Source organism: Argopecten irradians, chromosome 14 (genome assembly GCF_041381155.1).
Source record: "Argopecten irradians isolate NY chromosome 14, Ai_NY, whole genome shotgun sequence".
NCBI lineage: Eukaryota > Metazoa > Mollusca > Bivalvia > Pectinida > Pectinidae > Argopecten > Argopecten irradians.
Window position 1 is genome coordinate 17,199,860 of NC_091147.1, and position 27,591 is coordinate 17,227,450.

The 27,591-nt window shown below is 36.9% G+C and overlaps 1 protein-coding gene across 1 annotated transcript; it reads left to right on the forward strand.

Annotated features, from left to right (window-relative positions):
* Positions 1-1,036: 1,036 nt before the first annotated feature.
* Positions 1,037-25,903, forward strand: LOC138307999 (glutamate receptor ionotropic, delta-2-like). The gene is made up of 13 exons (XM_069248956.1): positions 1,037-1,262; positions 11,459-11,599; positions 12,638-13,015; positions 13,731-13,921; positions 15,551-15,736; positions 17,191-17,298; positions 18,615-18,794; positions 19,163-19,254; positions 19,659-19,749; positions 19,926-20,253; positions 20,583-20,800; positions 21,426-21,697; positions 22,719-25,903. The coding sequence occupies exons 1-13, from the start codon at positions 1,160-1,162 to the stop codon at positions 22,990-22,992; spliced, it is 2,562 nt and encodes an 853-aa protein (XP_069105057.1). The 5' UTR covers positions 1,037-1,159; the 3' UTR covers positions 22,993-25,903.
* Positions 25,904-27,591: the final 1,688 nt, after the last annotated feature.

Here is a 27,591-nt window from a genome sequence, read left to right on the forward strand (position 1 = left end):
AGTTTATTGAGTGGACGTGTCTTTTTAAAATCCTAATATCCTTGTAGGAGTGCTGGTATTGTCAAAATACTAAAACAATTGGATTTTCACATGAAAAGTTATTTTCAAGTTGTAGTTGATGTAATTGGATTTATGCTGATGAATTTTTATAAAACAGCAAATATGTAATAATATGTATTACTGAATTTGGATTGCAATTAAACAATTAAGTCAGAATATATATAGTTTTCGCTTAAGATAGAGTTAACACATCAAAAAAATTCAACGTTCGTTGTATAAATTTATGTTAACAGAGAAGGTTCATTTCGCAGGCAACATTTCTTCGCGTGAATTTCACATGATTTTTTAACGTGAAATTCATGTGGAAAAAAAATCATGTCGTGAAATTCACTTTATGGCCCTGTTCACGAAAAATTCACCTGGAATTTTTCACGTGAGGTATTATTGCCTGTATAGTGATTGTCAACTAGGGCGCGTTATTGGAATTAACATTTAATTGATCCGCTTAAAATTATTCTGGAAGTGGTGATAAGTGTAGTATTAACGTTAAGCTTATAATATTTGGGAATTTATATACCATTATCAAACTCGTTTTACTGTTTAAAAACTAAAAGCCGTTTCGGAAACGTGATTGATCTTCGACAATCGATCTTTTGCCCCTGTATGACGCTCGCCATAAATGAGTTTGGACAATATGTTTGGTTATTATATTTACGTTCTATTATCAACCAGGGTCATTAATTGCCCATTGTCAGTGATATGCGCCCAGCTAAAGTGAGCGATTTATTGTCTGTTTTTTTGCATCAATAAATATAAATGGACCTGAATCCTACAATCACCAAGATGTTTCTATGTAAATTCTGTCAGTATTTCCGTGAAACGTCACTTCACCAGGGTCAATACTCCGCGGTAAATTCCAGATGTATCTAAGTGTCATCTACAGGTTCACCTCATATAGCGATTTTATGTTTTCCATCATCCGTTTCTTTTATGTCGGTGATTTCACGCCGTCTTCACTTTCACCGCCACAATTTTATCCAACCGGAGGGCATAGGTCGTCGTAATATAACTAATCTTACCGTTATGGCTCGACACCGATTAATTATTGAGTGTTAACGTTGGGAAGGCGAAATGCTAAATCCAGGGATATCTGTAAATAATGAATATGACGCAATTCTGGCATGAGATGTACTCGGTGACTATTGGATTGATCTTACTGACATCCGTTACCGGGCAGGAAGATATTGTTCTCTTAAAGTTAGGTAAGTATATCAATCATTTATCGAAAGGTTTACATTTTATTCACTTGAAGAATAAAACATCCATATATGCTATAAATGAATTACGGTTGAAAGTTAGAGAACTATATTTCATTTCCCTTTAATATCAAGTCAATATGCTTTGTTTTGATTTTGTTTTTCCTTTTCTTTTTGTTGTGTTGATTTCGTTATTTATTTTGAATTCCTTTAAAAATTCGAGATATACAAAAGGGTGAAAATTCTTGCATCAATTACATCTACGTATTCTAATCAAATATAGTGACATACATTTATACGTCCTAAATAACCTATAAAATATGGTCTTACAAATCGCGGCGGTAATTTTTATTTTCACTCATCCACGAATGATACAAGAACAGCAGGATAAAAGCATATCATTTATCCATTTAAGATATTGTAGTTTGCAAGAATAATACAGGGTCGAAATGAAATTACCGAATTCTATTCAATTATGTCAGAAATAAATTTATTCGATCGACCAGTAAGTAGATTTGTTTGCAATAAAAATTAAAAAAGAAAGAAATTATAGTCAAGTAGTGCTTGATAGAGATATATTACATCTACAAAATAATGAACAGTGAATGACAAACACATACCCACATACACACACACATGTATGAATAAATCATGAATATAAAGGTAAATATAATATGAGCATACTGACAAGGTTAATAAACAGAAAAGTTTAAATACGAAGCGCTCTGTGTATAATATAACCATTACATATCATGTATTTATTTGTTGTAGATTTTATTGTTGTTGCATTGCCTCTCAAATATCCCGATGTATTATGTACTTGAAGTTGAAAATGTCCAAAACAATAATTGGTACTAGTCGCACTACATCCAAGAGGATTTAAGAATTTTAACGAACAAAGATGCAATACACATAATGCATTGGTATTAGATGTTCATATTAATATTTAAACAAGTGTCTGCGTCCCATTTAATTTCTCTGTCTACTTTATTTCAAACATCTAAAATAACATTTCCATAAGAAGAAAACAATATCATATTTATTCATAACTCTCCGTCGCGTCCCAGGTGTCAAGTTCCACGTTTGCATTTTATTTTTTCTTTATATGACCTGCAAAGGTTGCTGCTGTTTTTGTTTAATCATATAATGAGTCGGTTCGACTGATGAGACAAATACATTTCACCAGTTATCGGACATTGATTCTCCCCTTTACGTTATAATTGTACCTAATACTGATATTTATCGCAAAAGGCGACTAAACTTAACATATTATTTTATCTCTTTTCTCTGACTGTCTTCTTTCTAACGTCTCCCTTGACAACGCCTCACGTTTGGCCTTCATCTAAACGCTAGCCCTTGTTATGAAGCTTCTGGGTTCTGTCTCTTGGCTGAGAAACACCATAGTCTGAAAATTGGTAAATTCCTTCTTAGAGTTCAGAATAAAGAGAGTTGAAGGACTTCATGTTTTTAGTTTATTTGCATGATACAGAGTTATCTACCCTTGCGGGTAGGTATCGATTGTAACGTCACGTGTTTGCGAGCGTAACTTCATACAGTTCGGAGAAAACGACGTGAATTGCCCTCAAAAAATAATGACGTAACAATCGATACCTACCCACAAGGGAGCCAACTCTGTAATATGCAAAGACGGAATAATGTTACTGGGTGGCTGGGTGCTTGTTTGGTGTCTATGGTTGTTTGTTTCACTGAACTAACACTACAACTGGCATATGTTCCGCTAATACAAACCGTATCAACATACAGTGGGTGTCGCCCTTAAATTGCCCTAGCTGTTGAGAGGACGTTAAATCGAATAAAACAAACAAAAAAGATCACCCACAATCAAACTTATACATATCATCCTTCTCTTTCGTTGTATTGACCTTGGAAACACCTCTCCGATACTAATTTTATCTTATTTATGTTTTCTATTATTATCAATATCTCACACCAGGAGACCAATGCAGGGCAGATAATATAGACATTATCATGGTGAATATAATGCTGATTTACAGCCAGTATCGATAATCGATGTACAGTTGTGACTTCTTTAGCAACCTGTCAATTAATTAGTGCACTGACTATGCTATTAAACAAACAATCTGCTGCTAAACAAAGGACATCACTTTTACAAGATAATACATTGGAATCGGCATTTGTAATTACATGCAAATCTCTCTGCTAACACTTGGTATGCAATAACAATTACAGTTAAAACGAAGAATATTTTATTCGGCATAAACATCATATTAGTACGTTACACATTTGAATGTTTAGAATCTACATAGATTATCCTTGTGATAATGTAATTGCCTTGAACATAACGATGTCGCATCTGCATAAACACACTTAATATTCCATGAATAATTTATAGTGATTTTAAAATACCTTGACGGAAAAAGTAGAATTTGGCTTATTCATGTTCATGAGAGTAAACAAATTGGGTACCACACGATGCATCACAAATGATTTTTAAATGGACTGTTTAATAATTGAGCCTTGTTTACTTTCAGTAATTGAATTCAGTGGCCATTACCTTGGATATTTCATGTATAATATTAAAAAAATGTATTTCGATATATCAAACAAATTACTAATGAGTATTCAGATACGATGGTATGCTAATGCAATTTCCAAAATACATTAGGTTGAACATTAGAATTGTCGCCAAAGTGGTCGACTAATATCCCTCGCTCCATAATAATAACTCCATTAGTAGGAGATATTTCAGAACCCTATATAGTTTACTCAACTCCTCTTTATGTCAGGGTTCTGGGTACCATTTTATATCAAAACCTTTCAAATAGTTTAGGAATAGGTTGCCGGACTTTGTGTCTACAGACGGACGAACGGACAACCCGATAACAGTATACCCCCCCGGCCTTTAATTCGGTGCGGGGGTGTAATAAGGAAAGGTATCTGAAATGAACCAATAAGATACTACATACGAACAAATAAGACATTATTAAAGGGCCACTACCTTTCCGAAACGGGTTTTATTTTTTTTTAAATAGGAATGTAAAACGAGATCAATAATTTTGTAGAGTCGCAGAAGTTATTAACTATGCGTTTACTTGCACACTTATCATCACCTTCAGAACTGTTTAATTAGAATAAATAAAATGTTAATTTTTTTAACGCGGGTCGTTTTATGTTTCCCGCCGTCGTCCTAAATGCCGCGCGGTAGTTGACTATCACTGCGCCAGACGGCAAAACATCGAAATGAATCTCCATTGTTATCGTACATTAGACAGGAAATCTTGCATATGTTTGGTGTTATAACCTCATCTTAAGCCATCGATATATATTTTCTTTTGTTATAAATGTTTTAAGAAACCTTTAAATTTTGCTCCGGAAAGGTAGTGGGCCTTTAAGAATATAGAGAACTGACAAAGTCAATAATTATACCCATGTAAGGAAGTAAGAGGCGGTATACATTAGCCTCCTGAACGACAACTCTACTTTGATATGCAGCTCGCCTAAATGTTCTCAACATACCAGATAAATAAAATTCACATTACGTATACACGAGTAAAGGTTTGGGTTTTATTAGTGTAACGTCCTATAAACAGTCTAGGTCATGTATGAACGTGCCAGGTTTATTGGTGGAGGTAAGCCGGAGTACCCGGAGAAAAACAACCGTCCAGTACATGCCAACTGCCCCACATGGGATTCGAACCCGCGATCCAGAAGTGGAGGGCTTGTGGTAATATGTCGAGACATCTTAACCACTCGGCCCCCACAAATGAAGAATCCATTTATCGCATAACGAGTATATATACAAACACATATACCAAACTTTAACATTCGTTTCGTTTGTTTGATTAATAAACGTCCTATTAACAGCCAGGGTCATGTAAGGACGGCCTTCCATGCATGTGGTGTGTACGTAGTGCGAGGTGTGTATTTTGAGAGACTGAAGTATTTTTGTGTTGTGTTTTTTGTATAGTTAGGCTCGATTGTGTCTACTGAGACTTGGTGCGACGTTGAATGTTGATCATGACGTCAATATTACCTGTGACGACACAATAGTGTTATTATACGCATGTCTCACGATAGTATATGATAAATTAACAGAATATTACATCCAAATACAGTAATATTGAGACGACATTATACGAAGTGGATGAGGCTTTGATATTGGAATCGATAAGGATTTGTATGCATTGTTTATTCGATTTCAGTGATCAAACACACTGAATGCCACCAGAGCGGTTTGTTTACTGGTAGCAGTGCCAGGCAAACCGTCGGTGACATCAACTGGGAGATGTTAATGATAGTGCACTATTCTGATGGCCACCAGTGCTAACACTCGACATCAACGTTAAACATTCGTCATTGTTTGTCTAACGACTTGTCAATATCGAAAGTGTATTGATGTTTAGAAGGGAGCTTTAGAATTATGTCATTTTAACATGAAAGAGGCTTCTACTTGTAGTGATACATATTCTGCTGGGCTACTGCTTTTCTTCCACGTGTTGATCGACTGATTAGTCTTTTCTTTTTATTTTGTTCGGTATAATAAAATAGTTATGTCCCTCGAGAGAATACCTCTTTCAAAGGAGACAATTTTAGATGTTTCTCTCCACAGAGAGCCCATAATTGTATATTGTATACAGGGAAGCTCATCCTCAAATGATCTAAGCTAGAATATAATTAACCAACAAAATTATCTTCTAGCACTAATAATCCTTTTTTATTGCAAGATATATTTTGCATCAACAATTTCAATAATTACACAGATTACTTACAACAAATTAACATATATACTCAATTCACCACTTAATATTCACCTGAATTGGAAATTGGCTTGCAAGTTCAGTGAGGTATCTTATATTAAATTGTTATATTTTTCTTCTAATATTATTTGACAAGACGGCGAACTTTACTTAATTACACAAAAACAGTTATAATGTTTCAAACGTCGACAAAAAACGAGCTGCTTTTACAGGCAATTGTGTACAGTCTTATTTCAACAATAAATCAGAGAGAGAAAAACAACATAAATTATCATTGTTCAGGATCATCATAGCATCGAACGAATGAAAGGATAACAAGAAATAAAAAGATTAAATGAATAAAAATCGGCAAACAAAAACATTTGTATGTGAATAAGAAGAGCAGTAACTGTCGACAAACACTATAGTCAGCTTATGAGCTATTTATCTGTTTTTTTGTTTGTTTGTTTGATTAATTAACGTTCTATTAACAGCTATGGTCATGTAAGGACGGCCTCCCATGTATGCTGTGTGTTGCGTGTATGTTATGCGAGGTGCGTGTTTTGGGAGACTGTGGTATATTCATGGTGTGTCTTCTTGTATAGTGGATCTGTTGCCCTTTTTATAGTGTTATATCACTGAAGCATGCCGCCGAAGACACCAAGCAACACACCCCACCTAGTCACATTATACTGAAAACGGGCGAACCAGAGCACTCTCTCCTATGGGTTACCTTTATGGGAATGAGACCAGTTGTATCTTAAATTAACGTCCTTTTAACAGCCAGCGTTATTTATGGACGGTCTACCATGTGGACGATGTGCCGCTTGATTTGGGAGACTGCAGTTTGGTCGTGTCGTGACTTACGATAGTGGGACTACTGTCCTTTTTATAGCACCAAAACATTCCTAAGCTAATCCATTTCCAAATACGTATTTCAGGTAATCTTAAGAATCTTTCCTGACTTGCGTTTCTACGTCAAGATTTTCTACATATATGAATGGGGGAATACCTATTGGTTGTAAACTGTATTACGAATGCAGATATTGTTAATTTTACCACATTGATTTATTGTGCGTGATCAATGATGATCCTTAGGGATAACAGTGTATAGGAAATGGAATATAGGAATGATTGTTTGTTTGTTTGTTTGATTTATTAACGTCCTATTAACAGCTATGGTCATGTAAGGACGGCCTCCCATGTATGCGGTGTGTTGCGTGTATGTTGTGCGAGGTCAGTGTACTGGGAGACTGCGGTATGTTCGTGCTGTGTCTTCTTGTATAGTGGAACTGTTGCCCTTTTTATAGTGCTATATCACTGAAGCATGCTGCCGAAGACACCAAGCAACCCACCCCACCCGGTCACTTTATAATGACAACGAGCGAAACAGTCGTCCCACTCCCTGTATGCTGAACGCTAAGCAGGAGCAGAAACTATGACTACTATAGACTTTGGTGTGTCTCGGCAAGGGGACAGAACCAAGAGCTTTCCTCACAGGGGCAAACGCTCAACTCAAGGCCAAAATAGCACACGTTACAATGGCACTGTACATAGAATCCCGGGCTAGAAAGGATTTCTGATGAGATCATTAAATTGTTATTACACAATCACATGTTCAACGCCCACAAATAACAACATTGTCACATTCTTTTCCAAGAATCGGCAATTCAAGATAAAAGAAGTTTGTATCGCTCACCTGGCTTGGCTGTTGATCACTTCAGACCCAACAGATTTCATACGCTTATGAGAATGAAGTATCATTGTTTTTACTACTAACGGATTTAAATAGATTTCTGTTCATCTAAACATAAACCTGTGTTAAGCATAATTTTCTAAATGTTCTCATCAAACTGAATGAACTGGTGAAAAATAATGTGATATTTTAAAAAGTTACTATAGAAATGAACACAGAGATCTGAGAGTTAGCTAGAGTTGATATCATGCACCCACGAGAATGTCTATATACCGTTTTTAGAGGTCTAAGTTGTTTGTTTGTTTGGTTGTTTGATTAATTAGCGTCCTATTAACAGCTATGGTCATGTAAGGAAGGCCTCCCATGTATGCAGTATGTAGCGTGTGTGAAGTGCGAGGTGCGTGTTTTGGGAAACTGCGGTATGTTCGTGTTGTGTATTCTTTTATAGCGGAACGTTTTTCGTCTCGGAGATCTTTCCATCCTTCTACAATGAACAATTAATATCATGTAGAGTAAGAATTATATCGATTTTTTTTTCTGGATCCCAAATTCCTCTTTAAATTGTCTATCTATTAATCTACTAGTACATGTATATAGGAAACAAAAGAATAAGTGCGTAAAGCGTATGATCAATTTATATATAAATAGGGACAATATGTGATAATGGAGGAGATTATTTGCAGTGATTAAGTGTAAGGATTGGTAAGTATGATATTAATGTCAGAGTACAAATGTTATCGGAGTTCGGTCAACATGATTCGTTACATTTGGTGATTTCTATATTTGAACAGTACCTACGCTCAGTGTTACTTTTTTGTTCTTCTTACAAAACGATCCAATGTCCATATAAGCTGAATACAGCCCTGTACTTATAGTCAACAAAGAAACATGAATGCGACTTATTACTTGACAATATAGGGTATGACGTAGATTTTTGACATATATGTATAATCTATAACAGAGAGAGAGTGATCAAGCATTGAGCACAAATTATTTTAGTTCAAACGGCGGCTTTCGCTATTAAAGGCCAGCCTTTCATGTGTGTAATGTATTGCGGTGTGAGAAAGTCTTTGTTTTAGGAGGCTGCGGTATGTTTGTGTTGTGTCTCCTTGTAATAGTAGAACTATTTGTCATTTCATAGTGATATCTCACTGAAGCTTACCATCAATGATATCAAACAAGCACACCTATCCTGGTCACTTTATACTGACAACGGACAAACCATTAATCCTACTCCATTTGTGCTGAGCGCTAACAGGAGAAAAATACCACTTTTATTGACAATGGTGTGTCTAGGCTAATTAGCTCATTCTGTATTATTGTTCAATTTGCCTCTTATAAACATATAACGTATAATTAAGTGGTGAAACCTACATTTCAGAAATTTAGAGAACCTTGACGGGATAATCGATACGCCATAATCTGGCAGAATGACTTATCATATATATGTTCTATTAACAACCAGAGTTATTACTTTACAGAACCGTTATGTAATATCTAATAATTTTGTAACATGGATTTTTTTCGTTGGTTTGTTTGTTTGATTAATTAACATCCTTTTAACAGCCATGCTAGGACGGCCTCCCATGAATGCGGTGTGTTGTGCGAGGTGTTTATTTTGTAGACCGTGGCATGTTCGTGTTATGTCATCTTCTATAGTGGAACCTTTTTATAGTGCTATATCACTGAAGCATGCGCCGAAGACACCAAGCAACACACCCAACCCGGTCACATAAATTTGGAATATCTATGAATCTACTGCATTCGGTAATAAACTCCACTAATTGATATGGAATAATCTGGTGAACTGCCACGAGCGCTTCTAAAGTTTTCTGTTATTTTCAAAAAATAGCATAACGCGAAGCTATCGGTAAATATTCGCAGCTTGGTACCAGACTATATGTAATACCAACTGGAAAGAGCTGCTTCTATTGTAATCTCTTTTTATATCCGAGTGGTTTTAAATACTCGGATTACGCGCATGTCATGTAAGTGGGTCTTCGTACCACGTCAGTTCACGTTTAAATTAATTACCATTTTCATTATAGCAGCCGCTCTTTGTCCCTATAGGCTATAAACCAGGAGATGAAGATAAGCCGCGTTCAACGAACGATACACTTTCATGTTGTCTAGTATATCAAAGAGATTTGAAAACATGCACTTTGCGTGATTATAAAGGTTAATAGTAAATTGCTAACAAAGACACGCAAGGCTTTTTACAGCGCAGGATATCCGATTGGTGTCCTAAACTAAATTTACCATCTCAAATCATCTTCACCTAATTTTCCAAACCCATTGGTGTGTTCACATATAACTGAAATTGTTTTGCTATCATCAAACATGCATACTGGGATATACTGGGGAAAAACAGGATGAGATTCCTGTAATACAATAGCTACTATCTTTTTGGTCGACGTGCGTGACTGCGCAACACTTTTACAATTTTTAATTTCGCGATAAACGAGTACTTAGAGATCAGGTCACATGTAATTGCATGGATAAACATTTATCGTTTACAATCATTTGAATGCTGAATTAAAAAAATCAAATCGGTTTTAATTGGTTTTGTTTTGAGAACACCAATAACTAATTGCACCTGCTGTCCCCATTGCATTAACGTAAAAGGCGATTTAATTTGGAATCTTATATCTTTTCTCTTCTTTCTGGTTCTGCAGGTTGGGTGTTTGATCGTTAAAGGCGACTAAATTGACTAAATTTATAATCTTATCTTTTCCCTTCCTTCTAACTGACTTTATGTTTCCTAATGCCTCCCTTGGCACTGCCTCACTTTTGACCTAGAGTTGAGCGTTCGCCCCTCTGAGGAAGACTGGGTTCTGTCCCCTGGCTGAGACACACCAAAGTCTATAATAGTCATAGTTTCTGCTCCTGCGTAGCGCTCAGCAAACAAGGAGTGAGACGACTGGTTCGCCCGTTGTCAGTATAATGTGACTGGGTGGGGTGTGTTGCTTGGTGTCTTCGGCGACATGCCTCAGTGATATAGCACTATAGAAAGGGCAACAGTTACACCATACTGGAAGAAACACCACGAACATACCGCAGTCTCCCAAAACACGCACCCCGCACTCACACACGCTCACATACAGGGGAGCCCGTCCTTACATGACAATGGCTGTTTATAGGACGTTAAAATAATCAAATAAACACTGCCTTGACACCGCTTCACCTTTGGTCTGGAGTTTGACCTCACAACCAAGAGAAAGGCTGTAAGTTATGACCCTAGGTCGATATACACTTGATACCTATAAGGTTTTGTTCTTGATTAGTGCTCAGCGTTAAGGGAGTCGGACGACTGGTTTGTCTGTTTGCAGTAATGAGAACAGATGTGTGTCCTGTTTGGTGTATTTGGTGGCATGTAAAGTAAGGTAGCACTATGAGAAGGAAATAAGTTCCACTATTGCATAGGGACACAAAAAATACTCGTATTTTGCAAAAATAACAGTAATCACTAAAAAAAAGTTATTAATTAGCAGGTACCATATTTGAAATACACACACATATGCACACACACACACATATATATATATAATGCTACTACTGCAATTTTACTTGTATAGAAAATACCACTATTGCAAAGAGGCACGAATTTACTTCAGTCCTCAAAACATAAACACATCAACACTCGTAGCATACTGCATACAGGGCACGCCGTTCGTAATAAAACCGTTCCAGGTTGTTAATAGGACAAACAGTCCAATCATAAATCAATCAACCGTTAGTCGTCCTTGTAAATAACTTTACATATAGGTATTGGCCGTTTGTCTTTTTAGGTGTTGTGACAGGACCGTGCCAAGTTTTCTGTGATGAGCAGACGATCATTAAGGGTGTCTCCGGTCTCAATTACGTCATTTCCGCCAAAATCACATGGACATATGTTGATGTGTCCGAGCCTTACCTTGTCCTAAACACTGGTAAGATAGCTTTGTGACGAAATACCATCTGTTTATATTTGCCATGACTATTGCGCTTGTGGCTTTGATATCGATGTAATTGAAAATTCGCAACATCCGAAAAAAAATTAAATGTTTATAATCCAATTTACGGTTCATTCTTATGTGTTAGCTTTGTTTATGATTTAATTATAATTTCATTCTGGTCGGGTATTTACATCAAATATGGAGTTGAGAACTCATGTAGCGACCATATGCCAGGATTTTGTTTTCGCGGTCTTGACGTGTTTCCTTCTACTGTATGTGTCTCTGAGACGTTTTTGTGATTTCTTTTTGCCTATGAAATACGCAAAAATGAATTGGTTTACAGAAATAGAGTAATCTGTGTTTCACAATTTGCTCATCGAAAAAATCCAATACAAAATACATGCAAGTTAAAAAACACATTATGCACCTAACATAAATTCAACATACCCGAGTACATCCCATCCTGTCACCTCGCGTCCTGTCCCAATTTGTCTTAAAGTTATATGTGCCGTATTTTTCATACTCACGAATCAAGATGATCTTTTAATATGTTATTCAGCACCAAAAATCACCAACTTTTTGAAAATTACAGTGCTTTCAATGCATAGGTTTTAATTTTACATCTACAAATAAGAGCTGAAAATGATTTTGGCAGTACTGCCTAAAATCATTTATTTACATCAATAGTGAAGTGAAATTACACACGGTGAGACCATGAAGCCAAATTGTGGTCTACAATTTCATTACACATTTTTACGATCTTTTTAGTAATTGTAATGCCTTCTGCAGGTATGTTTTCATTTAAAAACAACAATTTTACAGTACAAAATTTCTGTGTTATTATAACTAACGTCATCTGAAGCCATTTGAATGATTTTTACTTTATTCATCAAACCTTACGGTTTTTAATAAATTAATGATGGAAAAAAATGGCATGTCAAAATTATCGCCCAGTTACGGCACATATAACTTTAATCAGAAATATGACAATAATGATTATCAGATGCTGAAAGTTGTTTCCTTTTTATCTAGTCAATAGGATGAAGGATTCAGACATAGATCTGGTTCTGTTGTTGGCCGATGTGGATTATTATATGAACTTCTCTTCCCTGCTACCTGACAACCAGACTAATGTTCTGCAGTGGGCAACTCCCAGCTCTGCAAACAAGGATGATACTGATAAGGTGTCACTGAATAATTGTGGATCTAGTTCAACATTCAGGTCTCTGGTTGATAATAACGAAGAGACAGTCTTAAATAGGTGCCGGACGGAGATCCAGACCGATTTTTATTACATCGCTGATGAAGGCCGTGGTCATCACAAACCTACTGAGAACGCTTTGGTGGACATCGTAGCATCCCTCGCCGGTCATTTAAAGTGGTCATCGACGTTTGTATTGACCGATAAAGGTAACGCCTTGTGCTAAAGGCCAACCACATTTCCAAAACAAAAACAAAGTTTCTAAAAACCAATAACATCATAAGATAATATCAATGGATAGCCTAAGATGAGGCAACACCGAACAAATGCAAGAGTCCTTGTTTCATCTATGTTAACCATAATAAAGCGATACGGAGGAATGCGGGAAGAATATGACGAATATCTTTTATCTATTTTATTTAAATTGTTGAGAAGGTGTAGATAAGTGGAGAATTATCGCTAATAGCTTTGGATAATCTACAAAATTATCAATTTCGGTTTACAATCCTATTTAAAAAATCAAAAGAAGTTTCCTTTTAGGTGTGAATGTTTAGAAGATATAATTAAAACGGAGATCAGTTACCACAAATCAAAAGAATACATTTGATTTCCTTTTAAAAAGTAGAACCAGTAGTGTGCAGGTTAAACAGTATCTTCTTTATTTCGAGGCAATGTAAATTTCATGGTTGGTATGTAGGTCCGTTTAGCTGAGGCGGTATGCCACCAGAATCAGGTTACTGTGACCTACATATTATATTTGACTTCAATTACATCACAATGCTTGCATGAGTTCTCTCTTCATCTTTACCATAAAATGTAGTAGTAAACAACCTTTACAGCTTCCGGTGCAGCGGCATAAGAATTGGCGCTATTTCCAAAAGTATTGACCAACCTTAAATGCATCGCATTGTCTTATTTTGACAGAGCAGAATTTGGACGCTGTTGTGCATGGTCTATCTGTTGCTGGTGTATCTGTCATGGACGGCATGATGCCGGATATCTTCTCTCCGAGATTTGAACGGGATTTTCTCGCAATGATCGACTTTGCTTTACGGGATATGCCAAACATCACCATTGTTTGTAGCATGGAATGTGTCAAAACTCTACTGAAAAAGGTTAAGTAGATTATCTTATTCGAAGTAAAAAAAAAATCGGGATTTTGGGGTATATTTTGTATTGATCCAAGGTTACAAAGTTTTGAAATCGCGAAACATCGGTGTTATTTCTCGAATAATTACTATAAAGATGATAGTTTGTTTGTTTGATTGATTAACGTCCTATTAACAGCTATGGTCATGTAAGGACGGTCTCCCATGTATTTGGTGTGTTGCGTGTGTGTTGTGCGAGGTGCGTGTTTTGGGAGACTGTGGTATATTCATGTTGTTTCTTCTTGTATGGTGGAACTATTGTCCTTTTTATAGTGTTATATTACTGAAGCATGCCGCCGAAGACACCAAGCAACACACCCCATCCGGTCACATTATACTGACAACGGACGAACCAGTCGTCCCACTCCCTGTATGCTGAGCGCTAAGCAGGAGCAGACACTACCACTTGTTTTTAGACTTTGGACCCAGAGTCTTCCTCAAAGGGGCGAACGCTCAACCCAATGCCAAAAGTGAGGCGATGCCAAGGAAGACATTAGGAAAATAAAGTCAGTTAGGAAGAAGAGAAAAGATAAGATCCTAAATTTAGTCGCCTTTTACGATTATCTAACGCCCTTGTTTGTTTGGTTGATTAATTAACGTCCTATTAACAGCTATGGTCATGTAAGGACGGTCTCCCAGGTATTTGGTGTGTTGCGTGTATGTTGTGCGAGGTGCGTGTTTTGGGTGACTGTGGTATATTCATGTTGTGTCTTTTTGTATAGTGGAACTGTTGCCCTTTTTATAGTGCTATATCACTGAAGAATGCCGCCGAAGACACCAAGCAACACACCCCATCCGGTCACATTATACTGACAACAGGCGAACCAGTCGTCCCACTCACTGTATGCTGAGCGCCAAGCAGGAGCAGAAACTACAACTTTTATAGACTTTGGTGTGTCTCGGCTAGGGGACAGAACCCAGAGCCTTCCTCACAGGGGCGAACGCTCATCTCAAGGTCAAAAGTGAGGCGGTACCAAGGGAGGCATTAGGAAAGATAAAGTCAGTTAGGAAGAAGAGAAAATCTAAGATCCTTAATTTAGTCGCCTTTCATGCAATAGGGGTAGCAGGTACAATTCTAACGCCCTACCTGCAGGGCAGATAAAGATGAAAGATAACTGGTAAGTTTCGCGAAATAACGATAACGATTCGCGCAATTTTCTTTTTCATCTATCAAAAATTAATACCAAGAAGTTGTGATATTTTGGCGTCCGAAAAAGTTATTGTATCAAAATAGGGTGGTTAAATTTAAGTGAGTTTAAATATCGCGTTTTCTCGCGCCCTGTTAACGTTTGATGCATATCTCTGATCTTAACGAAAATTTGACATACTAGGTATTTACTGGTATTGAATAACGCAGCAGCCCCTTGTCCTTTGTTTCCGGTTGACAGAACATACCTTAAATGCATGTTTGCGTAATATAATTGAGTAACATACATGATACTACATATTCACATAAGTAAGCAATAACGTATAGCTGTATTGACCTTTACCTAAAAAAATAAGGAAAATAAATAGGTAGTCAAATTAATACGTTAAGCAAAACGGTAAATAAGCAATATATGACCACATTTAATATCTTTGTTATCCCTTTTTCAGCCGTTTTCTATAGCTCGCCGGGAAGTCCAGCGCTACGCCATGCGTCACATTACTCGATGGTTGATAGTCACATTCGGTGACCACTCTGCTGCTGACCAGTTAACTGACATAGAAACAAACCTTGACAACGTAGTGGTCATCGTCCTTCCGGACACATTTTTCAGGAAGTCTCCTTTTAAAGTAGAGGTAAGTCCTAATCTAGTCCCTGCTCGAAGTAATAACAGTTGCTTAGCTCGTACTAAGCGTTAAGCGGGAGTGGGACGACTGGTTTATCAGCATATTGGGACAGGGTGGGATGCGCAGTCCGTTGTCCCTATGCTTCAGTGAGATATCACTGTGAAATAGGCAAGGAGTTTCAGTATTGCAAAGAAACACAAAATGAACATGCAACAGCCTCCCAAAATATAAAAAAAACATCTAGTATACTGGGTGGTAGTCTAGTTGTTCATTTGACGTAAAAACAGCACGATAGTGGACACTTATGCTTAGATCCGATGGTATGACAACCATCGAGGTCAGTTATTCAGCGGGGTTACTTTTATTTAATGTCAATTCTGTTCTTGAAAAACAATCAATGCAGAAATTAAAGATAAAAGGAAACACTTCTAATGGTACGTGAAAACAAAATTGATCATACGGTTATCAAATACAATTCTCGGCTGACCATCATCTAAGCAAGAATTTGTATGAACAAGCACTTACTCCAAATGTTACATCTAAAAGCCGGAATCATGATGGAGTTTAAGATAATGTAAAATCTATATTTATTGACTATGCTCAACAAAATAAAGGCCATGAAAGGTGTAATCCGTGAACCAATTCATCCTTCTTTCGTTTTTGCAGTTATGATTCTAGTATTCATAATATTCGCTATTCGTATTGCCTTCAAATGATCGTTAACATTTTATCATGTAATGACGGCATCCCATGAATGCGATGTGTAGTGGTAATGATGCGTGTGGTGCATGTTTTGGGAGACTGCGGTATAACCATGTGATGCCCCTTGTATAGTGGAAATCTTGCCCTTTTTATAGTGCTACATCACTGAAGCATGTCTTACACCAACCGGTCACATTATACTGACAACAGGCGAACCAGTCATCCCACTGCCGGTATGCTGAGCGCTAAGCAGAAGAAACTACCACTTCGGGGTGTCTTGGCCAGGGGACAGAACCCAGAATCTACCTCACAATGGCGAGTGCTCAACAGAAGGCCAAAAGTGAGGCAATGTCACGGGAGACGTTAGGAGGAGAGAACAGATAAGAATATAGAGACAGATCTTATCTCCTGTAAGAGGAGAAAGAAAACTGTAACTAAGTACAGGGGCGGCGCGAAAATGGAGAAGGTAGTGAACCGCGAAGGCCTTGATGTTTTGTGCAATCCTAACAGTATCGCGGGACAGTAAAGACAAGAAAGAAACATTGGCGACTCTAAACGTTCAGCTTACCATTGAAATTGAATGACGGCATGGTATTCAAAGAGAAAACAGAATATGTAATTTATACATTTTGCTTGATTATTTTTGAGATTTTGATCACCGATTGATTTTGTCCCTTTTTTAACCTTATAATAACAAAGATTCCAACAACTGTTTATATAAAATGTTTTATGATTTCATGTCTTTTGTTTAATCCTCCTAGGACGTACAGACATACATACAGGGTGTCCTTAGTGATATCGGTAGCGGTTACAACATATCAGAATATAATACTACCATAAAAGACCTGACACTGGCAAAATTCTTCTCGGTAAGTAATTTGTCAGTATGACCACGACATGTTTAATTAAAACGTTTTCGGGCTTAAAACACAAATACACCCCTATTCGTAGAACAGGCCGTACGGTCCCAATGATGTCCGTATATAAAATAAAAAATAAGTAACAAAACTATTTTATGAAACAAAATCTTTTGATTTGACGTCAAGCACTTTTTCCACTAAAAATAAAAAGGTAATATATAAAAAAAAGACTTTCAATATTTTTCTGGTGAAATGCGCCAGAAAATATATTGGGTCGAATTTGGCTTAAACAACCATTTTTAATGGAAAAAGTCGAGAAGACAACTACAAAATCCTTGGGCGTATAAAGAAGCATAGTTCACTTACTGATACGTCTTAATATCATCCAATGACGTTAAAGTCTAATAATCTTGATTGATCAACATCTCTCAAACTTACAGTCTAGATTCAAACACACACAACTACATAAAACTCCTATTAAATCAGAACATGCAACGGAGGAGCGACATGTGAACGTTTTGATTCATACACAGAATTAGTTTTAACTTATACCACTAGTATTTCATGCCTCAATGGCCAGTAGGTAATGGCGGGACACAACACAGTGGTAGATGTACGTGTTTTGATTTTGTGGGTTGATAACATTATCAAATCACTGGAATAAAGCGGATTTTATGTATACAAAGAACTATACAAGAACTTTCAATATCCACGTATCGATCGTTTGAAATTTATCCTGCAAAATCCTGAAGCGTATATGTTTTCATGATGTTCAGAAGAATTCGTAGTTTCTATTATGTTATTACCATCAGTTATTGTTAAAACCCTCTCCAATACTGAGAGATACTTCAGAATAAAACGCATGTTTTGTTATAACTCAATAATTGTAAAATTATTTGAAATTAAAAAAAAATATGCCTGTCAATAAAATATTCTCTCTTCATCAGCATTGAATTAGGCCAAAAAAAATATGTCTGTTCGGGGTTTTCCGACCGACCCTAATTTTTTACCCCACCCTAATTTATTTCCGACTTTTCTACGAAAAAAATATATTAAAAGTCGGGATTTTGATCTCAGACTCCGGTTTCGGCCATTATATTAGACTGACAGACACTTAAAAAAATATGCCTTCCCACCGACCCTAGTTTTTGCCAATGTAACCCTAAACAGACATATTTGTTTTTGGCCTTACAACAGACTTTTTGACGTGATGTTACTGGAGAGACACAATTGTTTAATACATTATACACATATATTTTGATTTTGTTTACATGTTTTGAAGTTCCATATTTTATAAATACCTATACACATATTTAATTGTCCAGAATAACAAAGCAGTGTGCCAGTGGGTAGCCATAGAGGCACTGATGTGGACAAGGACCGGAAGAAAATTTGCCACCGTTGGGCATGTCCGGGGTTCAGGCAGAATACTCACTTCCGGTGATATTTTCCCAAACGCAAAATTTGGATTTAATGGACGAGAACTGCTTGTATCGACCAACGTGGTAGGTGTTTCTAAGGAAGAATAATGGTGATTCAAATGTTTGATATATTGCTGATAGGCATTTTATGGTATTGTAGGATAATAGAAGAGAAAGGCCTATATTGTCTGTGTTTTATCCGCATTTAGTTATGCAAGGTTATACATGTCTTAGTGCTGTTTATTTTCATGATCACGAGTTTTGATGACATTCTACTAAAATCAAGACAGTGAAATTGTATCCTATATGTTCTTCCTGTCTCGTAGCACTAACGCGAATGATACGTTTTTATAATTCATGACAAGCGAATCGAATTCCATCTGAAATATTATGGTTCCTCTTCTTCCTATTGAGTTGATATGAATTGATAATCTTCGCTTTGTTTCTTACAGTGGTATCCCTTTGTAACGAAACACGAAAACATGACCTTCAGTGGATTCTGTATAGACATGTTGGATCATCTGGCAGTCAGCTTAAACTTCACGTACGTTTATGGACTTGTTTGCGTCATATTTCGAAAACCTCATCCTGCTTAAACAACTATTTCAGTAAAATGTTGCAGACAGCTACACGACCTGGTATAAAATGGCGTCTACCATAATGAGAGTTTGCCTGTCAGTATAATATGACCGGCTGGGGTATGTTGATTGACAGCAGGTTTTAGTGATATAGCATTGTAAATGACATGCTTCAGTGAGATAATACTAAAGAAGCAAGAGTCCCACTTTTAGAAGAAGACACAATAAGCCTACCAAACCATACTGAAACATTTTCACACATTGCATAAATGGTACGTCGTTTTAAAATGACCCTATATGTAAATGGGCCGTTACACCTTATCGGCCAGCAAACCGATTAACAATGATTTTCCCTCTTATTACCGACTAGGTACCACTTGACAATGCCTGGAGATGGCGCCTGGGGAACTGAGTTCGACAACGGTAGCTTCAGCGGGATGGTCGGTCAGATGCAAAGAAACGTAAGTATACTTAGACGTAATACATATAAGATCTTAAATGAGTGTTCTTTGAATATGAAATTCTATGAAGCGAGTCTTAAGAAGTTTTATTTTCATTTTTGCGGGACTTCTTGGCAAACAGGACAATTATTTCTGTTTAGAATGCCTGTTAGCAGGTGCTATGTTTCTTTTCCCAGGAGGTGGACTTACTTATTGCACCATTGTCGATCCAAACGAATCGCGAGGCAATCATGGATTTCTCGTATCCATATTTTTTTGAACCAACCGTAATAATCCTTAAAAAACCTGACCCCTCCGATACAAAATGGCGGACGCTGATCGACCCGTTCACGACCACTGTGCTGATCTGTATAGGGATTTCCCTGCCGACCGTGTCCTTCATCATGTGTATGTTGGAGTACCTGAGTCCCTATTACAGAGGGTTACCTGACAGAGCGTCCATGAGGGGCCTCCATCACTTCTCAGACGCGTTCTGGTACCTTTACGGAGCCCTACTCACACAAGGTATACGTAATACTGACTCTACATCACATAATTGTTTGCTGTTTGTTTCAATCCTTTAACGTTGTTTTTTTTATAAACACTTTTCTTGTTTTAATGTTCGCCTTCCACTCGTCCATCAATTTCCTTAACCATTGTGTCATCAGCCTTACTGTTTGCATTAAACTCTTTCAATAATGTCTAATTTGTCATTTGATCCATCATACATTTATCATTGTCATATCAAAGACCATTCTCAAAGCAAGCTTGCGGTTGTTCACATAAATCATTTTTCTTTCAAATAGTTAAAGAGAGATACCCAGTATTCAAATAACTTATACTTAATCCTACAGGAGGAGAGCACATGTCTGACGCCGTGTCCGGGAGGACGTTACTCAGCTTCTGGTGGCTGTTTTGTATCGTTATGATGGCCACCTACAGCGGTAATCTGATAGCCTTCCTCACGGTCACCAAGGAGAAGCTGCCGTTCGATACACTCAGTGGCATGGTCAATCAGGATGTGTATAGGTGGGGGATGATCGGAGGAACGGCTTTTATCGATATCCTCAAGGTAGGGAAATGGGAGGTGTACATTGTAATGTTGGAAGAAAAATTATTTTCGCCAATTACGTTACTTAAACTAACATGAAATTCCTTTTTGTTTAAATCCGCAAATGTTAATCTTTGTAAATATGGTTTGAAATGGAAATTGCGAAAGAAAGCTATTTTTGTAGTGCCAAAGACTGATTGTGGTACAGGCTAAATATCATGACATTTCATGTTGACAAGGTGTATTGGAACCTTTCGTAGGGAGTAGGACGACTGGTTTGCCCGTTGTCAGTATAATGTGACCGGGTGGGGTGTGCTGCTTGGTGTCTTCGGTGGCATGCTTCAGTGATAAAAGGGCAACAGTTCCACTATAAAAGACGACACGAACATACCGCAGTCTCCGCACCGTGAACTTCATACACGCAACACACCGCATACATGGGAACCCGTCCTTACACGACCCTGTATGTTAATAGGACGTATTTAATCAAACAAACAAACAAACATAAAGAATCACATTGGCAAAATTATATGTTAATGTATCAGAGCTCTCAGTAGCTCAAATAATATTAAATATCTGACAAAGATTGTGGTACTGTATTACACAATCCTTTATTTTATCACCATTTTCATACTGTATTTTTCAGAACACCCAGCAGGACGTATTTCAACAGCTATGGAGCGGGCTAGTCCGATTTAACCGGACGGATAAAGATATCTTGAGCTATGACCCGGAAGTCCATATATCCAAGGTGTTGTCAGGGAACTATGTTTTCCTTGGAGACAAGACTTATACTGAGATAACGATGCGGAACAGGAGTGAGTGTGATATGGTGATTGCTAAGGAAGAGTTCCTTCCATTACAGTACGCTATTGGACTGCCGAACAACTCGCCTTATACTAGGTTGTTCGATGATGAGTAAGTGTAAATGTATTGCTTTGTTTGTTTGATTAATTAACGTCATATTAACAGCCAGGGTCATGTATGGACGGCCTCCCATGTAAGCGGTGTGTAGCGTGTATGTAGTGCGAAGTGCGTGTTTTGGGAGACTGTGGTATGTTCGTGTTGTGTCTTTTTGTATAGTGGATCTGTTGCCCTTTTGATAGTGCTATATCACTGAAGCATGCCGCTGAAGACACCAAACAACACCCCCACCCGGTCGCATTGATAACTTCAGAATATAGCATAGAGCTCCTACTAGTGAACAGCATAGACACGATATCACACGACAGGATAGTAAAATCCAACCAACAACCAATAAGAAAGGAACACAGATCCATGAAAAGTGTTATGGTAAAAGCAAAAAAATGCCATGTATTCGATATAAACATATGCCTTGACAATCAAATATATAAAAGAAATGCTGGTTGACTGGTGGCTGAATGCCGTTTCATCTTAGGAAAACATTTTGCATCATATAATTCAATTTTGCATGTTACTAGCATTTTCGTTGGCTTAAAAATTACTTTATTAGGCCATAAAGGGAAAAAATGGCGTCGCCGTTTGTAACGTCGCTTCTGATTGGCTGAGATTACGGCGTAATGATTTCATAGGCAAAAGAGTCCAAAAATGATTTTTTTTGTTATATTTCCATAACATAAATGTTTGAGTGTTCCTCCTTTGGTTTATTTGTATTGAGCACTTGTAAGGAAAACTATAGGTTCTGGCAACTGACTGTGACATACCAGTCTATAATGCGACTGGATGGTGTGTACTTACTCGGTGTCTGTGGCAGCATGATCCAGTGAAATAGCACGACCAGATGACATTAGCATTAGCACAACCAAACACTACTTCTAAGTGCTTTACTAATAGTAAATATTTTATGTAATAGATATATTTAAATATCTTAAGTGGAATCATGTTAATCTAAAAAAAATCATATATGCTTGTATAAACAAAAAACATTTTAATCACTTTTTTTCCCTTTTGTTTTTAGAATCCTGTCAATTCATGAAAGTGGATTGTTACAAATTTGGAAGCTTAAACATTGGCCAAAAAGGAGCATGTGTTACGGTTCTATGGTGCCCGAGGCTACCATCGTGAGTTTGATCGACATACAAAGTGCTTTCTACCTGATTGGTATAGGGATTGTGGTGGCTGTTACGGTGCTGACATGCGAGTGTGGATACTCGTACTGGAAGAAACGTAAAGGGAGAAATACAGACACCACTGAAGTGATTCATAAATATACAATACATAGTATAACATAACATGGTCATACGAGGACAATGGCAGGACAATTCTTCAATGATCCATAAACACGTAAAGAATCTAAAATGAGCATTCATTCCTTATGAGATTTTACGAAACTCGTCTAGTGAAAGTTTTATCAGCATCTGTGGTTTGTTGAAAACCTTCTCATGACAAAACACATTTGAGTCGAAGGAAATAAAACATTTATTTTCTTGGGGTGCAGTTACACTATAAAAGAAGACACAACATGAATATACCGCAGTCTCCCAAAACACGCACCTCGCACAACATACACGCAACACACCGCATACATGGGAGGCCGTCCTTACATGACCATAGCTGTTAATAGGACGTTAATTAATCAAACAAACAAACAAAAAAGCGTGCCCATATGGTGACCGCCCGTCTTTCACACGGGTTATCTCCCCTTCTGATTGTACAACAGTGACGGACGAAGCAAACCCTAGAAATATTACACCTTCGGGTAAATAAACTTTCATATCACACCGCCAAAAATGCATATAATCACAACAACCTACATTTTGAAGAATGTAAAGGTCAAAATATGTTGCATTAATAAAGCGGAAGCCGCCATTTGGTGACGATGTCCTCGAATCCTCTGACGTCACGGCATTGTTTGCTGACATCAAGTCATGAAGTCATTAGATTTCCAGCCAATGACAAGCGTTCCGGGTTATAAAGACATGCAAAAATAGTACACGAAGTCACCAATCTGATTACAGATCGTTATTATCACTTTGGGTATAGGTGGATCTGGCAACATCCCATTGTGACCTTTGTTCATGGCCAATCAAATTGCTATTACCAGAATCCTGACTTGGGACGAATTAGTTTGAAAAAGCTGTAGAACGGATTTTCAGTCATCTCGCCTAAAGCGCACAACAAAGCAAAATGTATATGAATACTGGGACGAATGACGTTTTCAATTGAGATAGTAATTTGAAGAAAATACATTTGATCAAGTACAGGTGGTATAAAGGTCAACAGAACATGACCCCTTATGGGATGTTGTCAGATCCTCTATTGAACAGAGTGGTTATAAGAATCTGTATTTTAATCGGATTGCGAAGTCACTGGATATCAGGCGAATAACGTGATAAATAAGTATTAGGCCTGTCAAACCGGCCGGAATTCACTAACCGGTTACTCGGAAACTCTTCCAACACGTGAGTGACCGGTTAATAGGATGAACTTATGATTAATATCGAATTGTTATACATTACAATGGTTATAATTTAATGTTAATTTATGATTAATATCGAATTGTTATACATTGCAATGGTTATAATTTAATGTTAATTTTTTGCGCTCTAATTTAACGAGTTGTTCTAACGACAATACGACCACCTTATAATAAAGACCGTTTAGCTAAATTAACATTTTCAGTTCCGACACTTCTAAATACCGTATAGCCGGTTATTATCACGGGGATGCTATTTTCGCGATTTTGCGACGATTACGAAAAATTTTATTCGCGAAATATTGAATAGTTGAATGATATCTACGATCAAATCTTAGATCTTAGACTATGCGGTATATGTATGTCTTTGTATATTGGTCGCTATTCCGTATTACGACCACGTTTGGCAGTATACATATTATATAATTGAACTCACGATTACAACCGGTTTCCCCGTTAAACTAACGAACTACAGAAAGTTATCAATGTTTCGGTTCAGAATTATTGCTATACATAATCAATTTGAAACCATTACCTCAAGAATGATGTAAACACCGTAGGTTTCTCAATACGTTGTTCCTTGTAAGGAGAATGAAGTTTGAAGAGATAGACTACATGTATGACGCGTGTTTGGTTTGTCAAAAGTAGAAACACCAAAAGTGTAGCGGTTGCGTACTTGTGAATCTGTGTGTGTATTAAATATTCATTATACTGTTTGCACTTAGCACTGTATATTGTCAGGCAACTTTTCAGCTGAAAAATACGTTCTCATTAGCATGATCGGTTGAACGTAAGACTTGTAATCCAGAGGTCCCAAGTTCGATCCTTGGCGGAGGCAGTGATTGAATTTTATTTATGACGTGGTAGTGATGTTATTTATTGTTATAGATTGAAGTATAGTTGAGACAAAATCTACTATTTTTTGCTAATGTGGAATAGTTTGAAAAAGTTGGTTCCATTGAAAATTTTAACTATTCCACAGTTGAAGATGAATGTAAATACTGTGGAACATAACTAAGTACGTATTCAGCATTTGCTTTTTTAGGTTTTAAACCATTTTGTATTTTGTATACGTTTATCACTTCTTATTGGACAAAGAAGTATTTCCAATCGTGTGGACAAAAAACAAATTGTCAATTTTTGAGGCGATCTGCCCCTTTATAAAGACACAAAAATGACCACGGTTACATAATATGACGCGAACAGTAACACGGGACAATGAAAGTAGGCAAATATTTCACATATATACATATCACTTCTTAGGTATACTTGTAAGTTGATAGAAAGTGTGTATGCATCAGGTCTAATAATAGTGTAATGATGGAGAGTATCAATAACATTCGATGCTGTGATTTGTGTAATAAAACACTGTGGAACAGTCAAGGGAATGAATAGTTCTAGCCCCTTACGGTCATTTCGAACATTTCATTAATTTGACTACTCCACAGTTTTCGGTGTATATTCTACACATAAAATCCAACACTCGGTTACAATGTCGCCCATGCAAAGTCATGATCGATCCTATAGCGTTAGTTGTTCACCCCGGGAAACTCGAGGACGAGTTCATTGCTAGAGGGAGAGTTTTAAATTCTGTTACACTAATACCTTAATCAGAGTTCAAGACGTCACAAAGATTGGGTTTACGTCAGTGTGATAATTATTCAAATATTAAAATGTAAAAGTTGGACAATATGAAAATATATTCTAATTAAACTGTTTGAAATGGATTCCTGTGTTGTATTTATCTTTGTATATTCGTTTTATCGATAGGATTATTTTATCTTACTGTTATTGTTTACTCGGTGGTCCGTGACAACACACCTGAAATTATTGGCACCCACTATTTCCCGCCAAATGACATATTTTGTTATCTAATTACACAATTGGATACGCTAGAACACCAAATGTATGTTACACATCGGTACCAATGCATGTCCTATTATTCTTAAGTATACGCACTGACAGTTAAGCTCTAGAGTAGTTTCAAGAGGTAAAAAAAAAACGAGGTTCGCGCCAGTTTGAGAATTTACTGAATATAGATATAAATAAATGAGTGTAATTTAAATATTAAAATGGATTGAAGTATGATATTTATCCTTGTATATACGGTATATTTATATTCTTTTTAAAAATGACAATAACAAGATAAACGTAAGTATCTGCTGACATATTTTACAATGATTGGTGTGTACATAAAAAGGATTTTCAAGCATATCTGTCATGATACCCTAACGCAAACGTCAAAATATGACAACCAATGAAATTAAGGACAAAGGAAGACAACTGTTGATATTGTTTTAAAACCGATTTTCCTGCAATAAATTGGTAAATATTTCTTTTTTTCTTCTTGCATCTTTCCTGGGCTATTGAATTTATGCGTTTGTTTGTTTGTTTGAGTTTTACGGCCATCGACAACTAAGGTCAACTACAAGTCATGCTTCATTCGTGCATTCAGACAGAATATAAACAATAACTGAATCTAAAAGATAAGGAGAAGAAAAAGGCAGATGAAAACTAAAAAACACAGATTGTGAATGTTGATAAAAAGTTTCCACGGGATAAAACAATTTTGGCTAAATCACACGAAAAAGCTACTTTACAATGTTGTTGAAACGATAAAATGTTGGGATAATAAAATGGGAAAACGTTCATATTTTGTTAAAAATGCTGATTCCTTTGAAATAGTTGGAAATAAGATTATGTCTCTTTGTTTGTTTGTTTGATTTATTAACGTCCTATTGTGCCGCTTGATTTGGGAGACTGCAGTTTGGTCGTGTCGTGACTTACGATAGTGGGACTACTGTCCTTTTTATAGCACCCAAACTTGACATTCCTAAGCTAATCCATTTCCAAATACGTATTTCAGGTAATCTTAAGAATCTTTCCTGACTTTCGTTTCTACGTCAAGATTTTCTACATATATGAATGGGGGAATACCTATTGGTTGTAAACTGTATTACGAATGCAGATATTGTTAATTTTACCACATTGATTTATTGTGCGTGATCAATGATGATCCTTAGGGATAACAGTGTATAGGAAATGGAATATAGGAATGATTGTTTGTTTGTTTGTTTGATTTATTAACGTCCTATTAACAGCTATGGTCATGTAAGGACGGCCTCCCATGTATGCGGTGTGTTGCGTGTATGTTGTGCGAGGTGAGTGTACTGGGAGACTGCGGTATGTTCGTGTTGTGTCTTCTTGTATAGTGTAACTGTTGCCCTTTTTATAGTGCTATATCGCTGAAGCATGCCGCCGAAGACACCAATTATGTCTCACAACATGGTACAAAGGTTAAAAGTCGGAGACATCGTAATACTTATCTCTTATGTGATTAAAATTAAAACAGTGCACTAAAATATGTTCCACTTTGAGAGGAGAATCACATGCACAGTAAGTAGGGGGATCCTCC

What these genes read in the sequence shown, in the direction of transcription:
- LOC138307999 (XM_069248956.1), top strand. Translation starts at nt 1,160, where the DNA reads ATGAATATGACGCAATTCTGGCATGAGATGTACTCGGTGACTATTGGA. An exon ending in TCAAAACTCTACTGAAAAAG is followed by an intron (nt 13,922 to 15,550) that starts GTTAAGTAGATT and finishes TCCCTTTTTCAG; the next exon opens with CCGTTTTCTATAGCTCGCCG. An exon ending in TCGGTCAGATGCAAAGAAAC is followed by an intron (nt 19,750 to 19,925) that starts GTAAGTATACTT and finishes TTCTTTTCCCAG; the next exon opens with GAGGTGGACTTACTTATTGC.